The sequence below is a fragment of the Chionomys nivalis genome, chromosome 7 (genome assembly GCF_950005125.1).
Source record: "Chionomys nivalis chromosome 7, mChiNiv1.1, whole genome shotgun sequence".
NCBI lineage: Eukaryota > Metazoa > Chordata > Mammalia > Rodentia > Cricetidae > Chionomys > Chionomys nivalis.
Window position 1 is genome coordinate 70,010,267 of NC_080092.1, and position 16,988 is coordinate 70,027,254.

Genomic DNA, 16,988 nt, shown 5'->3' on the forward strand with positions numbered 1-16,988 from the left:
GGGTAGCAACTTCCAAAACAAAACTTTTTCAACCAAGGAAAATATAACCACGGGGAAGGAAACATTTCAATATCAGGCCTCCCGGGAGCCGAGGAAATGGGCTAAATGTTTGTCAGAAAATGATGCCGTTCTGACTTCACAGTCTCTGTTGGGGTCAGAGAGAGAACAATGCCTGGCATTGGGCTTCATCCAAGTCGGAAGAGTTCAAGAAAGATTGAAGTTGGTACTCAAGCTGGTCCAAACTCGTAAGAGTCAGATGTATGGCCAACATTGTATCTCAAAGCAGTCCGACTGTGAGAAGATAAATGTCCCACAGAGAGGACCCTGTGCTGTGTCCCTTGACAGTGTCTAGTCTTCCCTTCCACCTCAGAGGAGATGCCTACTCCAGTCTTGTTGTCTGGCAAAGGGGCCTGCTTGCTTCATGACTGGCTTCTGGGAAGTGGCTAGCAGGAACACGTTCCACACTTAATAATAGTGCCCCCTGGAGTTGGGCAATGCTTTGACCCTTGCTGGGACACTCCAGGGAAGGGATCTTATAGCAATGATCAAGCAAGATCTAAGGGAACAGCTGGTGGGGAGTGCTGGTGCCAAGTTAGATGCCAGGGAAGGTCCAAGCCATATTCCAGGACACATCTACACCATTGCACAGTGACCGGAGAGCCAAGGCCCGGGAAATTGAAACAGGTGGAATAGAATTGTCTTCTGAGTAAGACTGGGGCTAGCAGCAGAACGCTGACTTAAGTCCTTCCACAACAAAGGACATTTTATGGAAATCGAGGAGGCTCTCAGGATGCCCAGCCTGGGTTTCCCACGGGTTCTTTTTTCCCCCGTCTATGATAGACCCGGTGTCACCTTCTAAAACATGTGCTTCCCTACCCAGAACAAGGGCACAAAGAGTGTAATCAAAATAGAAATAGCCCTGAGAACCTTTGCACTTCCTTGGTGGTTACTCAACATAAGATTTTTACATTCGTGGAATTTCAGAGCTGAGAAAGAGTTTGCACATCTTATAAGCATTTTCAACTGTGGGTCCAGAGAAGAGTGGTGTGTCTCCTATGGTCACAGATAGCCTGGTTCCTGAGCTCCCTGGGGGTTGTAGAGAAGAGTGTGTCTATGTGCTGTGTTGTCCCAGTTCCCGTATCTCTGATCATGGTGCGTGTGTATGTATGCATGCGCATAGGTGTTCCCTGTATCTGTCCGTGTGGAGTGTCGGTTCTGGAGGGAGCTGCCAATGGCCCTTTTATTTTGCTTTTCAAAGGATCCAATTCATTGGCACATAATTGGTACATTGGAAAGCCGAAGGGTGTGGGGTTCACTGTCTGTGCCCTACTCTTTTTACTTATGAAATGGAGACAAATGTTCTTATCTTGGGGCTGGCAAGGTGGCTCAGTTGGTAAATAACTTGTCTTTCCAGTACGAGGGCCTGAATGTGGATTCCAAGAAACCGGATAAAAAAGCCAGGCATGGTGGCAAGTACTTGTGATCCCAGTGATGGTGAGGTTGGAGGTAGAGGCAGGTGGATCTCTGGAGCTTGTTGGGTAGCTAGCCTAGCCTACTTGGCAAAGTTCCCAGCTAATGGGAGACCTTGACTTTAAAAAGAAAAAGGTGTCAGAGAAATGACTCCTGAGGTTATCTTCTGGTTTCCAGAAGCGCGCACGCACACACACACACACACACACACACACACACACACACACACACACACACATACAGACTCACGCACTCATCTTGTCTTGGTGACCTCCCAGAGGTGGACGACTAGTTCAAACAGGCTGTCACTTCAGAGTATTTTCTGAGTGCGTCGGAGATTGTCTTTCTCAAGAGCTGAGTAAGGAAAAGGCTTTCAGGCCTTCTCCGAGAGTTAGCTGCAGTAGGTGATGTGCCGTCTCAAATCATGGTGATGCTTGAACACTTTCTGAGAAGCAAGAGCCTTCGTGTTCTGTCACAAAGGGTACAGTTCTGCTTCTGCCCAGGGGCCCCACCCCAATCCCATTGCTCTGGATATGTGTAGGATGCATTGTGGGGTTTTTAAAGTAATGCTAAAGAAATAATTTCAAGGCGCCCTGAGGAAGAACAATTGAACTTCATCAGGGCCATTTTTGTGAGCTCAAGTCTGGCTGCATTTGGCAAGGCCCCGAATCCATTCTCTACAGAGAAGTTAACCTGGTTTTAAAGCACTCTCTTCTGACTTCTTGTGGTTATCAGTCTGTCTCACATTTGGTAGGTATTCAAGGCAAGATCTGTGATGTGTGGTTAGGGAGGGAGTGATGACTGGCCAAACAGGCATTCACTTTTGACTAAGAGGCTCTACCTAGTGCAGTACCCACTTGATACCTCCATCCCTCTAGCCGAGGCCTAATACCAGTATCGTCTCTGGAAAAATGACTGAATACAATGGCTAACAAGACAAGCCACTATAAGGTGAGGATGCCTTACATGAAGAGTCATACACAATGTAGTTCTTAAATTAAAAAAAAAAACAAAATTATTGCAAAGTTCTAACTTCCTTGACATCATGTAAATGTGGGTGTCTTAGGGTTTCTATTGCTGTGAAGAGATACCATAACCATAGCAACTCTTATAAAGGAAAAACATTTAATTGTGTTGGCTAACAGTTTCAGAGGATTAGTTCATTATCATCATGGCAGTGTGGTGGTATGAAGGCAGACATGATGCTGGAAAGTAGAAGAGAGTTCTTATATCTTGACTCGCAGGCAAAAGGAAGTGGTCTCTCTCACTGGGTATAGCTTGAACATAGGAGACCTCAAGGCCCATTCCCACAGTGACACACTTCCTCCAACAAGACCACACCTCCTATTAGGGCCACTCCCTTTGTGGGCAGCTTTCTTTCAAATCACTCCACTCCACTATACGACCACTACTTTTGCTCCTTTTGGGGACAGGAGACTTGTAGCCATATCATAATGCAAAAATGCATTCAGTCCAACTTCAAAAGTCCCCATAGTCTATAACAGTCTCAAACTAACTTAAGTCTAAAGTTCATAGTCTCTTCTGAGAGTCATGTAATCTCTTAGCTGTAATATCCCATAAAATTAAAAAAAGCAGGTCACACACTTCCAACATGTAATGGCAGGATATACAATTAGCATTCCGAAACATAGGGAAGAAAGCATAGCGAGGAAATACTGGACTGAAGCAAGACTGAAACCAACTGGGCAAAATCCATGTCTAATGTCAAAACGCTCTTCAGATCTCCAACTCCTTTCTGTTTTGTTGACTCTTATATACTTCCTTCTCTTGGGATGGTTCTACTCCCTATTAACTGATTTTTTTTTCACAAATATTCCCAAACTCTGGCATCTCTAATATCTCCAGGTCTCCAAGGCAATCCGGGCTTTAACTTCATAGCTTCACCCAATGGTCTTTTTCGGCCTCCATTTAGGGACATCTCTGACACTTGCCTGGCCTCAGTGGCTTTCCTTTGTCTCAGAGAAAAATTACAAAGCCCTGTTCTTCTATCCTTATCTCCAGAACCACTTGGCCAAAGCTGCCAAGTTCTGCTGCTTACAAGGGTTGGAACATGGTCAACTCATTCAATGACACCTTCACCAACTTTCTGTTTTTGATGGTTTCCTGCATGACCTAAGCTTGGATATCCTTGAACTTGCTCTGTAGACCAGGCTGGCTTCAAGATCTGTCAGCCTCTGCCTCTGGAGTGTTGGGATTAAAGGTGTGCACCATCATACCTGGCTTTAAGCTTTCCTTTAATTCCTTTTCACAAATTGGAGATTTACTTGGGTGGGATCTTGACCTTAGGTCACCCCTCCCTTTATCCCATTTCTTAATCTGTTTACCTCCATGGACACAGGATTTAGCTCCATTACACTTCCTGGTCTTCCTTTTCATCTCGAATTTTACATTTTCTTATTTATCCTGCTGAGCTTGCTCCTTTTCATTATAAATCTTCATTCAAGTTACCACTAACAACCACACAACAGAGTCTATGTTAGGCTGTGTTGAGATTTCCTCTGCAAATGGAATTAATCCCAAACTCTTCAAGTTAGCCTCAGGCAGACTCTTCTGACAAGGGCAAAGGGCAGTCACATTCTTTACCAAAATATTCCAAGAATCATTGCTAGGCCACATATTAATATTCTCCTGTAAAACCCCTTGAGCCAGCCCCCCACAGCTCAAATCACCCTCAGCACCATTGTCTTCCATGCTCCTACTGGTATGGCCCATTAAACAGTGCTTAAAGCATTCGATTGCTTTTCTAATCCACAGTGCAAAGGTGTTTCATATTCTTTAAAACATCAAACATGATCAGACCTATCACAGCAACACCCCAGTCTCTGATTCCAACTTCTGTCCTAGTTAGGGTTTCTATTGCTGTGAAGAGACACCATGACCACAATTCTTGTAAAGGAAAACATTTAATTGTGGTGGCTTGCTTCCAGTTCAGAGGCCCAGTCCATTATCATCATAGTGGGACATGATGGCATACAGGCAGACATGGTGCTGGAGAGGTAGTTGAGAGGTCTACATCTTGCAGACAGCGGGAAGTAAACTGAGACTCTGGGTATTATCTTGAACATATGTGAAACCTCAAAGCCTGCTTCCACAGTGACACCCTTCCTCCAACAAGTCAATACCTACTCCAACAAAGTCGCACCTCCCAATAGTGTAACTCCTTTGGGGGTAATTTTTTTCATACTACCACAGTGAGCAAGATAACTTAGGTTGTTTTCTTCTTTGTCTTGATAGTCCCCCCTAAGCAGAGAAAAGCAAACATTTTAACTTGCCTAATTCTTAAGAGTTTTTTTTTTTGTTATGAAGAGTGCAAATACTAAATAGGCACAATGTTATCAAGAGGTCTAAAGAGTCAATGGAAATGTGTTTCTTACTTAGCCAGTAAAATTTGGAAGGCATTCCCTTACCTTTTATTCTAGCCTATCCCTCCCCACAGTATCTCCTCAGGAGGGTCACAGAAGAAAGGGCACATTAAAGAACAGTGTCATCTATTTGGTTTGAAAAGGAAAGCGAACTTTTATTTAAAGACAGAATTAAGAAAAGAAAGTAGTGGTTTACTTAGAAAGATGACAATTTACACAGAGAAAACAGCATATTTGGCCAGAACAACAAAACCAGCCTTCTGAGGCTGTTAGGGAAGCCGACCACAAACATGCCAATAAAAGTTGTGTGTGTGTGTATGTGCATGCATGCACACATGCACATTTGTGTTGAAAAGATTACTTACTGTAAAGCAGCCTAAAACAAATATGATCCAAAGCAGTAAGTTTTTCTTCTCTTGGAGTTTCAGGAGAATCTTTGTGCAGGTTCCTGGGATTGAGGTAATCTCTATAGGCTTTTAGATATGGTAAAAGTGTCTAAACTCTGCCAGGAGGCATGTGGGGAGAAGGAGCCTTACATGGATGGAAACGGAAGGAACGCATGGAGCATCAGAGATAGAGCAGTCATGCAGAATGCACTGGGGGTGTTTAAACATGCATACAGAAGAGGAAGCAATTAGTTCCAATAGCTAAGTTGTATCCTCATGGGAGTATTTACCATGGATAATCTGATGCTGTATTTTCAATACTTGGCAATAACAAATTAGGCAAGAGAAATGTCCTGATGCCACCAATTAATCTAGAGCCAATTGGGTAGACTTTGCTGACATTTGTCAGCACAATGTCCCAAATAATAACTTCAAATTTTTAGTGAGAGATTTTCACACATCAGGTTGAAGGAATTTTTATTTTTTTGAAATTTTTGGTCTTCAATGAGACATGGAAAAAGCATTAGGTAAGCCAATTACTGAGAATTCTATTAGTTCATCATTGAGTGGACATTTCTCCACATTGAAGACAAAGTGTTCACAAACTGCCCTTAAAACATGAAAAAAAATCATGTGAAGAGTCAAAACTACATTTGCGTTCTTTATGCTTGACATAGATCTCCAACAATATAGTGGTAAGTCATAAAGTATATTTAATGCTTATGAAACAAAGTCATTCCCTTGGATAGCGAAGATTTCTTATGTTGACATTTTTTTTCTTGAAAATACAGAGAAGCAGGTAGGAAATTATCAAAAATACTTGCCATTAAAATATTATCTTAATTCTTGTTAATTCCTGACCTCTTTCTGGAGAGGCGTGCATTTCGCCAGTGCTGAGTTTGACTGAGTGTACTGGCCATTAACAATATCCATTTGAAAGGTTTACAAATGTACATACTACAAAATGTTATTGTTTCAAGATTGGAGGTCACACTGAACACATCACACAGGATTCATTTGTATATTTACAGAGGTATAAAGCACGGTAAGTTGTGCAGATAATGTACTGAAACCTAAATTTTAACATTTACTTCGCTCCATACAGAGGAACAGGAGATAACGTCCTGAACAAATAACAACCAATCATCAGTCAGATTAGTATGTACATAGCAGGCAAAAAGCAACCAAACCCTGCCTAGTAGAATGTCAATTACTATTTCTATGAAATAGCTCACACGTTGTAATAACATACGCATACACACACACAAGCACACACTTTAATTCTTTTTCCATCACAAACATCATACAATGCTTATCATCATATGCATGGACTATCCCCATACATCTGATTTGCAACAAGGCAAGAAGCAACACAGAAACTCAGATGACAATAAGTTGCCAGACTTGGCTTTGTAAGTTAGTTGTTAGTTAATGCCGACTATGAGGACTTCATCAGACTTTCCTATGGATTGAAGGAAGAGAGGCAAAGAACAATAACTAACAGCTTCATAACACTTGCCGCTAAGTTAAATATTGGCTTTTGTTGAAATTTAAAAGTGTTTACAATTGGGAAAGAAAGACTTCAGGGCAATATTTGAAACAACAGCAACAAGAGCAACAGCAACAAGCCTTCTTCCTTTATCAAAATAGAACTTTTTTTTTTCTTTTAAATCTGCTTACCCAATTGTTAGGTAAATCCACTTATCCTGATGAAGGACAATTTGACAAATTCATCACCAAGAAGAGCAGAAGATACAGTTGAAACACAAATATAACTACTGTGTGCAGATGTGGTGGAAAAACCAGAGACCTGAAATGTGGCAAAAATCAGTGCTTCATAAACAGTCAATGGATTTTTCTCTAAAAATACTTTTTGCTAATGGCAAAGTCCAACACCTCAGAAAAACTCTGAATGAAGATCTTAGAATGAGTTTCCCAAGCTATACAACATCGCTTTATACACTACCCTTGTTGTTTGTAAGGCTGCATGGGAGTTTAGTATAACAGTCATGAGCCATGTGTTTGGACAACTTATGAGAAGTGACCGGCAAAGAAAGTTTTACCCCATATCTGTCAAATTACTTATGAAGAGATATCATTGCTTCCCAAACAGTTTCTTTAAATGTTTCCTTAAAGGCATACGAGGAAGCTTCGATTTGCTTCATTGAACCATCTGGAAAACTATGTAGACTTTATGAAATGATACGTTTGCTAAGAGTGCTCTCATTAACCCATAACTCTAATCGGTATTTTATAGTTTAATGATCAGATATACAAAGATGTTCACTGTTGCGGGTAGCTCTTACCCACCAAACTAAGAAACTGTAGGGAACAGCATCCTCTCACTACTGGGGACGCACTCTGAAATTAGTGACTTCCGAGCGCTCGTATCATAATCGTGGTTCTGAAGTGCACTGCCGACCCCTTGGCAGCCTCGAGTGACAGTTCTCGGAGATAACAAGGACATCGTGGGTTGAGAGAAAGTGGGGAGCAAGAAGGTGCCAATGAGCTGGGTTTTCTGTTACATTTTCTTGTCCTAAAGTTGTCTTCTGGGGGGAGGGGGAGCTCAACCTTCTTCAGGGTACACGCTTGGATGTCAGGATAACAATGAATGAGAGGCCAGTCTCCTTTCCCACTTGTCTGGCATGATCTCCTGGCAAGGATGGGGTAGGTGTTTGCCAGGTGGCTCCCAGACAAGGTCTCTTTAGGGGAATACAACAAGGCTTCAGTCACTGCTGTTCATAAAGTGCTTTGGGATCCTTCAGGGAAAGGGGGCTGGCAGGATATTATTTGTAGCTGGCTTCAGGTTTTGAACCAAATGGAACCATTTTCTTCAGTATAATTATTGCTTTGAGTGTTAGTGAATGCTCTGAAAGCCCAATGGAGCTCATCTTTAAGTACCCTTTCGTGGAGTTGATGGTTTTAATTACTGTGCCCCAGGTAACCTTACCAGCTAGAGGACGTGATAGCCTTGCTTTGTGAGTGGTTGCATTTACATTTTCATTTTTTAGGGTGTATTCTCTAATGAACAGACAGCAGGAGTACAGCTACAGACCTCTAGCCAGGCACACGCAGTCTGTCTGTCTGTGATAGGTTGCTCCCTCTTCAATAGATTCATGACATGATGTATGGTTCGTGTGCGGCTAGATTCTTAGATTGTGAGCTCTCTGTGGCCTGGGAATTTGTTTTGCTGCTGATTCTTTGGTTCTCTGTCCAGCTTTGAACATAAGAAGGCATGGGAGGGCCACATGTTTTGATTTTTTAAGGATTGTCACAAAGGATAGGAGATGGGTATTCAGGTCTGAGTAAAGCAGGTTAGTAAAACTGGAAGAGACCTGGGGTAGGGAAGTTTCCTCAAGAGCCTCTTAAATTGTATTCAAAGAGAATAAAGGGTACATTTATCATATCCAAAATAAAACCGACACAATCAAATAAAACAAAATATCAGATAGTCTAAGTTCCTGATGTATGCGTCATCAAAATGAATGAATACAAAACTGAATTGGAGAGCAAAGTCATTTTTCCCACAATGCATTAACTTCAACTGGATCCACAAGGTTTTCGAAGTGGGGTCGGGATGAACCTGGTTATTTGAATAAGTAGGTGATTATTGAGGTTATCAACTAACTATTTAATGTGGGAATGTTGTTAGCAAAATACATTTGCAGTTAAGCACGTCCATTGAAGTCTACTGCACATTACGCATCCCAAGGACATGCTTCTTTTTCTCATGGAAAATGAAAATACAACCAAGTAATGTCATATAAACTAGTGGGTTTTGATTTAATGCAGTTGGGTTTAGTAAGCCAGAACCTGCTGAGCGGAAGGTTAGCGGAGTGGGTGAGCCTCTGATCTGACTTCTTGTTGAAGATCCTCCATTGAATTCAGTGGCAAACTACCCCTTAGGTAGTCAGGATCAGCGTCCCTTGACGTCTCTATCCTTGGCAGTTCTAGCAATTCATCTTACAAATGCATCGAGGGTGTCCAGTTTGTCTTCTAATTAGGAGCAAAAATCCAATGTAGACACGCTGTCATTCCTATTATTAGCAAGGGGCTAAAATTTAAATTAAAATGGACATCCCTCCTAAACTTGGTTTTTAATTAGTTGATTTATATATCTATTGATAAGATTTGTGTTCTCCAGCAATAAAGAGCTTTGTGATATTGGAAACTTGTTGGGTTGAACACATTTTCAGATTTGGAATAAGAAGTAGACGCTTTTATGAAATAAAGAAAGCAGACTAGACAATCACTAGTTGACAAAATTTATACCAGTTTCTAGGAGTATCTTTATAAAAGAAGTACTTTTAAATTTTAATTATGACATGAAGTCAGTTCTTGCAACCTCCAGGAAGTCATTTAACCCCTCTATCCTTAATTGGCTTCCTCGTCAGGCCAAGGACTTAAGATACACACCCTCATTCCTTCCATATACATAAACCACTGAGATATGGCCAGAGAAAGTCTAGGCATTTTATTTATTTTCCTATTTACTTACTTTCTTATTTACTTATTTTGGTTTTCTGAGACAAGGTTTCTCTGTGTAACAGTCCTGACTGTCCTAGGCTGGCCTTGAACTCACCGAGATCCGTCTGCTTCTGCCTCTCAAATGTTGGAATTAAAGGCAGGCACCACTATACTTGCCAGACATTTTAATCAAGATTCTTTGAGGGGTCACTGAGCATAAAATCTGTTAAAAAAAAAAGACTGAGATCATGGCTATAGTTTTCTAATGGCCACAGGCCCTGGCCAAAGCTCTGCCTTTTAGATGGGTAATTAGTTACATTTAAATCAATTTTTTTTTTTTTTTTTTTTTTTTTTTTTTTTATGCAGAGGGAATCGGAACAACATGGTGAACATGGGGTTTGTATGAACTTTCAGGAGGAGTTAGGGCTGAGGACAGGAACAGGATAACAAAGAACAGTAGTTAACCAAAGGCCTGTTATGCAGAAAAGGACTGTTTAGAATATCAGTGAACTGAACGGGTCTTGGCTCTAAGAGAACTGTGCCTTTCTTGAGTAAGTAGTGTGGTTTCTGTTTGAGTTTCTCACCTATGAGAATTTCAGGTAGGAGACAGTATGACTACAGAAGCCTTTCCAGCTGTAGTGTGTACATGCTTGGCACAAACAACTGGCCAAGGCTACTAAAGCAAGGTTTCCTATGTGGCCATGGGCCAGATGACCTGGGGGTGGGGGAGGACCTCATGTTCTGAGGAGCATGATGAAAATAGAGGGTAGCCACCCCAGCTCTGAACAGTCTTGACCAGTGATGAGGAGGTGAAGGATGTACCTCTGGTGCTTAGAGGAACCCCATCACTACCTGACCATATCTGGGGGACACATTCTTATTCAGTAACTATTTGGTTAGTTTAAAACATGGTACATATCTACCACCATTCTAAACGGTACAGCCGCCATGGACCCATTTGGTTTATTGTAAAGAAAGGATTTTAGTTCTTTTTTCTTTTCCCCTTTTCGTTGCTGTAATCCAGACTTTCTCTTAACTCAGCCATCTCCTTGCACTCTGGAATAATCTACTGTTCATTGTCAAGACAGAATGGAATCTAAGTGTGCTGGAAGGCCTTCTACCTGCCTAATTTTGTCTCGCAAGACAGGGCTAGAAAAAAAAGCGTCCTCCACTTTGGTTTCTGGGGTTCTCCACATAACACCAAGTGAGGAAAAGGCCCGTCCAAGGTTCACTTAACTAGGTGAGTACTCAGGGATAAATTGGGCTTGGGCAGCCCCAAGAACCCTGGAATGTCCTTGTTTAGCTGAGGAAAAACCCTGTACAAGTCTACTCAACCCCTTGCTCTCTAGACACGACATGGGCTTCTTTTCACCAAATTCTCCCGAAAGTTTGGAGTGGTGGGAAGTACTATGCCATTCTCATTTTCACTGACTGAACTTCTTTGTCAGCCACAAACTCACAAAAGAACTCTAAGCCCAGGGTTGCGATTACAGAGACAGGTGCAGAATTAAGTGTTCTCCTTGGGCTGGCCTAAGCTTCTTAGCCGCAGGTGCCACTGAAAGAGCATCGGGGGTCTCAGATATACATTTTCTAGGGTGAGGAGGAAGCGGCAGTGGCAATTCTCGCCTCCCCACTCCTCTATCCTGTGCCCCACTTTGGAAAAAAAGAAAGACCCTTGTACATGTCACCTTTGAACTTCTTTTAAATTTTTTGAAATTAGATGGGGGAACACAATGGGGCAGGATATGGTGATGGAAATGCAAGGAATAGTGGGGGTGAGAGGGGCGAAAGATAGCCGACATGGGCTACCCTAAAGCATACTACTTAGTATTTCTGAAACTGGGGACGTGGGGTCCGGACTCATCTCTGAACTAGTGGAGCTCTGCAGGCTGGTACGGCCTGCGGGGGTAGGCCTCAAACCCGTCCACAGTTTTGTGTCCTGGCCCACGAGTGTGTCTGGGTAGGACTCCACATAGACTCTGTGCACTGAACGCCTCGGGTGGTTCTGGAGGCAGCTCCTGCGCTCCTCGGGGAGGCTGGCTGCGTGGGTCAGAGGCAGGCCCCGGGGCCCATTCACCACAGGTCCAGGACCCTCTGCTTCCCCAGGATCTTGAGCCTGGCCACAGGCCCGAGACTGGTGCTGCGTGTAAACCCCTTCTGAGAGCGACAGCGACTGCGTCTCGCTGTGCATGCGCAGCCAGCGGTGGTGACGGCTGAAGCCACCATAGTGCTGGTGCTTGCCTGGCTTGCGCTTTCCCAGGAAGCCCAGTGGCGGCCGAGTGCCTGGCACCATCTTGGCATGGTTCTTGGGTGCTAAGCCCGTGAGGGTCAGGCTGTGGAGAAACTCTGCACACGAGTGATCGGTGTCTGGGCCCTGCACTGGGCCCTGAGGGTCCTGGCCAGGCCCTATGGAAGCCTTCATGTCGTGTACCTGTAGGACATCCGGGGCGCTGCCACTGAGGCCACTGAGGGCTTGCTGGGCGATGTCATGCGATGACAAGTAAACCAGGTCCAGGTCTCGTGGGCTCAAGGCATCACTGGAGTCGTAGTCACTGTCAGTGGGGAGGAAGACTTCTGAGCAACCTTCTTCATCGGAGCAGGGCTGGGACTCTGCAAAGCCAGGGACAGATGTTAGAATGGAGACAGACTCTTAGCGAGGGTCTGACTCTTGGGCCACCCTTAAGAGGGTGCCACCCTTCCTTAGAAGGGCATCCAACTTTGTTCTGTCACGTTTTGTAATTCTTAAGACTTGGACCAAGAGCTGCACATTCCCGTGGATCACAGGACCCTGCAGATTATATAGTAGGCTCTGGTCTTAGTTTAAGGGTGAAGCAGTGGCTCTCCACCCTTTCGCAGGGTCACCTAACACCGTTAAAAACTACAGATATTTACATTATGATTCACAACAGCAGCAAAATTACAGTTATGAAATAGCAACAAAAACCATTTTATGGTGTGTGTGCGCGTGCGTGCGCATGTGCGTGTGCATGTGCGTGTGCAGGGGGCAGTCACTACAACATGAGGAACTGTATGAAAGGTCACACTATTAGGAAGGTTGAGAATCACCAGGATAAAAAGGTCGAGTCTGGACAGTGGTGGTGGGGACATTCCCTCAAGTCACCACACACACATTTTACGTTTATTTTTCTGGCATCTGCCTGTAGAGAGGAAGGGCAAGAAACAAAGCTGCATGTTATTTATTCTCTTAGTTCAGAGATAAACTTTCCATTTGACAAAATAGCAGCAGTCTAAAAGTGGGAAGGGAAGAGACACTGGCAGCAGAAGATGAGAAATCTGGTTTCAAATCCTAGATGCCATATCTCTTTCTGTGGTCTTGGAAAAATGACTTCTTTGAGCTCCAGTTTCTTATCTATAAGTAATTGATGATATTGGAACTTACTTGGGGAGACTAAAACCTAATGATTATAAATATAAACATTCAGTACATTGACATTTACTAAATAATAGTAATAAAACAACAGCAATAATAAAAATAAGCCAAAAGAAGGATCAAGAAAGAGGGGGGCAGAAATCAGTCTCAAGGTCTATGTAGTGGTCTTGAGTGAGCTAAAATTGGTTTTGTATTTGTCATTTTATATGTAGTTGTTTTATCTTTTCACTCAATGATACTTTGAATTTCCCATTACTACTAAGCCCATAGTAGTTACTTGGTGAATAAAGTACATGTGAATTTTGAAAAGATTTTACAAAGCGTTTATGTAAAATTTATCAACCACTTCTTTAAAATGCTAGATGTATGCCTTGTTTAAAAAGGCCTTCCCACACAAAATCACAAATACATTGTTTTTTAATATTCTGGGACTTGTTCATTATAGTTAACCATATGGAATTCATTTCTATATGTGGAATAAATAGGACTCTTATTTATTTTACTAAAGGATAGCCAATTGTGACAGCACTTATATATATTGAATAATCTATTTCTTAAAAACCACTGGAAATTTAAAGCAATTCTAAAAAAAAGTTTTCATAGTATTTTAAAATAGAATTCAATAAATTGTTATAAAATTTTGTCTAGAAGAGATTTATGAGAAGAATCAACTTTTAAAAAGATAGAATAGGGAGCCAGGTGGTGGTGGCAGCACACGCCTTTAATCCCAGCACTTGGGAGGCAGAGGCAGGTGGATCTCTGTGAGTTCGAGACCAGCCTGGTCTACAAGAGCTAGTTCTAGGACAGGCTCCAAAGCTACAGAGAAACCCTGTCTCTAAAAAACCACTATATATATATATATATATATATATATATATATTAGGGAAGGATGGCTTATCATATAAAATCTACTCTAGAGCTTTGATCATTTATACTTCATAGTATCAGTATAGAAATGAATGGATAGATCTGTAGAATATAAAAGTCTGAAGGCAGCTATAATTTTATGATAAAGTGGTAAAGATAACATTTCAAAGAGATCATTCTATATATAGTGTTGTAACACTTGGCTGTCCATTTAGTATAATAATGAGCTCTACCACATTCCATATATAGAAGTAAATTCCACATGGTTAACTATAATAATAAAATCCCAGAATATTAGGAAATAATATATTTGCAATTTTATGTGGGAAGGTATTTTTAAATAAGACACACTCTAGAATTCTAGAGAAGTGGTTGATAAATTTGACACAAATGCTTTATAACTGTAAACCAGAAGACAATGAAAATGGGCAGATGGTAAGAACCCTTGGGATGAATATCTGGTACAAAAGGTGAAATTAGCACATTACTATGTTATCTTCAATTCAGATCGTAATTAGGAAAGGAGTATTGAACTTACTGACTTTCAAAAACGTCAGAGCGACAATCTTGTGTGTTATTGATCTGTGAAAACTCAAGAACTCTCATGTAATGATGAGAAATCTAAATTGGTTTGGCTCTTTGGGATTTAATTTGGCAGAGTATGTTAAAAACTGTGCATATCATTTGTCCTCATAAGTCGTTTTTTGGATATCCCTGGGTGTACATGCAGGCATTTTACAAGTTGTTCAATGCCGTGGTTGGGGATGCTGTGGGAGGGAGACCGACAGTCACGGAAACCTAAGGAAAGGAAAATAGTTCACTTGTTGAGTTCTGCAGGGGGCCCATATTCAGGAATGCCTTTCTGAGTACAGGATACAACAGGCATCAATAAAATAAAGCCACACAGTTACCGTGTTAAAGTTAGTCTGTTTCTGGAGAAAGTCAGACATGATTATTACAAGAATATTGAAAAGTACAAGGATAAAGTTTATTTTGTTAGGAAGTCAGTATTATTTTTTGGTATTAGAGACTCTTCAGCTAGAATTTACCCCTCCCTTACTCTTTCATTTATTTCATCTCATGTTATTAAGTGGGTGTGGCTTATATTGTGAGTCCCATCCTGACTGTAGGCGACTTAATACATTTACTAGTAAGTAAGGTGTATTAAAGGCTGATTTGAGTTATTTTTTTTTAACATCTGATGAACTTACTGAAACATAACTCTATGGGAGGTTGTGGAACATTTGTGTTTGGTACACAGAGGATCTACAATTTCTAAGAAGTCAGAACATCTGTTTCCTGGGAGTTCACTGTTTAGCGGAAGCAGGAGGCAAGGATGCATTCAGAGGACTGTGGCAGAAATAGTTTTATTAGAGAAGTGTAGTAAATAACACGTGGGTTTGAAGGGAAAAGAGTTGACATCTTATTGGGGCAAAGTTAATAAGCCATCTTCTATTTACTTTTTTTTTCTCCTCTCACTGTCTACTCTTTTTCTATATTATTTCTTTATCCACTTTCTAAAAGCAACTCAAGGCAGGTTTTTAAAATAAACATACCTGGAATGACAACAGGATTATAAAAGGGAAAAATGAAAATAGTACAGATAAATTCATTCGAGAGTATTGGCAGCAGGAATGGAATTGGGAGATCCGAGGCTACAACGGATGGGCCAACAACCGCAAACTTACAGGATTTCAAAAAGGTTTTTTTTTTAAAGTTAAGGCTTGTTTGTACACAAATATTCACAGTAGATTTATTAATAGTAAACACTATAAACTGGTAGTATGTCCTTCAATGAATGAATGAATAAATGGCTAAATTGTGGTACACCCATAATATGGAATACTTCTCATTAATAAAAAGAAAGAATTCCATATGCGTAATAAGTATGCTAGAACATAGAGATGAAGAACAGATTGTGGGTTGCCAAGGGGAGGGATGGGAGGCATAAGGCTATTTGAAAGGACAACAGAGAATTTTGTGGTAAGGTTAGAGTTGAGTATCATGATCATGGTGGTAGTTACCCAGCAGCAAATTTGTGATAGAATTGTGCCAAGCTGCACATGTGAAGTCATGTCACATGTAGATACATACACATTCTTAGTGAACATTTATGTAACTGGTGAAATCTAGACTTGCTGAATGGGTTATGTCTGTTTTCTTCTTTTGATAATGTACAAGTGTTGTGTAAATTGTTAATATGGGGTTTGAGGGAGGAGATACAGGAACTTTCTGCTATCCTGTGTGTCTAATTATTACAAAACAAATTTGTAAGAGAATCTAATTTAAGAGGCAGGTGGCAGAGAAGATGGACTGCTTAGATAAGAAGCTTGCTCCAAGTTTTATAGCCAAAGGATAGTTATTGAAGGGTTTTGAAGAATGGACAAGACAGAAGTGTGATGCAGGGTAGTTATGTATCAGGTAAAGCACAAAACAACAGAGTCAGGGGGAGCTCAGAGGACAGTGAGGAAGCTAGGTTGAGGCTGATGGTTCCTTGGTAATTTTCTTGCTCAGGCCGTGGAGCTGGGCAGCCGTGGTTGTATGGAGGAAGAAGTGCAGGAAAGATGTTCGTGATAACATGTTTATTGAGTGTGAGTTTCTGGCAGACAGTTTAGGACTGTTTTAAAGCATCTAACAGTGTGTGACTCAGACAACAAATAAGTCAGAAAACATGAAATCTGGAGAAAACAAAGAACAAAGTGATATTGGATTTTAGCTGAAGGGTGACTTGGGAGGGAGATACTTTTGACTGGATGGCCAGAGCCAGCATCTCTGTATGTATCTGTGAATCTGTATAAGATCTTGGTGATTAGGGGAGACCCAGGGAATAGTGTCCCAGACAGCTAGGAGAAGACATTCATGCTGCCTCAATGTTGCTAGATTGAGTGAGTTCCATCTTATGTTGGGCAATGAAGAGGATGGTGAATTTGATTTGGGACAAGTTGAGTTTGCAAGATGACCAGAGTATCCAGGAGACTAAATGGGAACCTGGTGAGGTAGGGAGGTTGAAGGATGGTATTTGTG

The 16,988-nt window shown here is 41.5% G+C and overlaps 1 protein-coding gene across 1 annotated transcript in view; it reads right to left on the bottom strand.

Annotated features, from left to right (window-relative positions):
• Positions 1–10,542: 10,542 nt before the first annotated feature.
• The window catches only part of Ankfn1 (ankyrin repeat and fibronectin type III domain containing 1), a 135,542-nt gene continuing 129,096 nt past the window's right edge, over positions 10,543–16,988 (bottom strand). Inside the window, exon 17 of the mRNA XM_057775958.1 lies at positions 10,543–12,316. Coding sequence (XP_057631941.1) covers positions 11,517–12,316 — 800 coding nt within the window. The 3' untranslated portion in view covers positions 10,543–11,516. The remainder of the gene's footprint in view (positions 12,317–16,988) is intronic.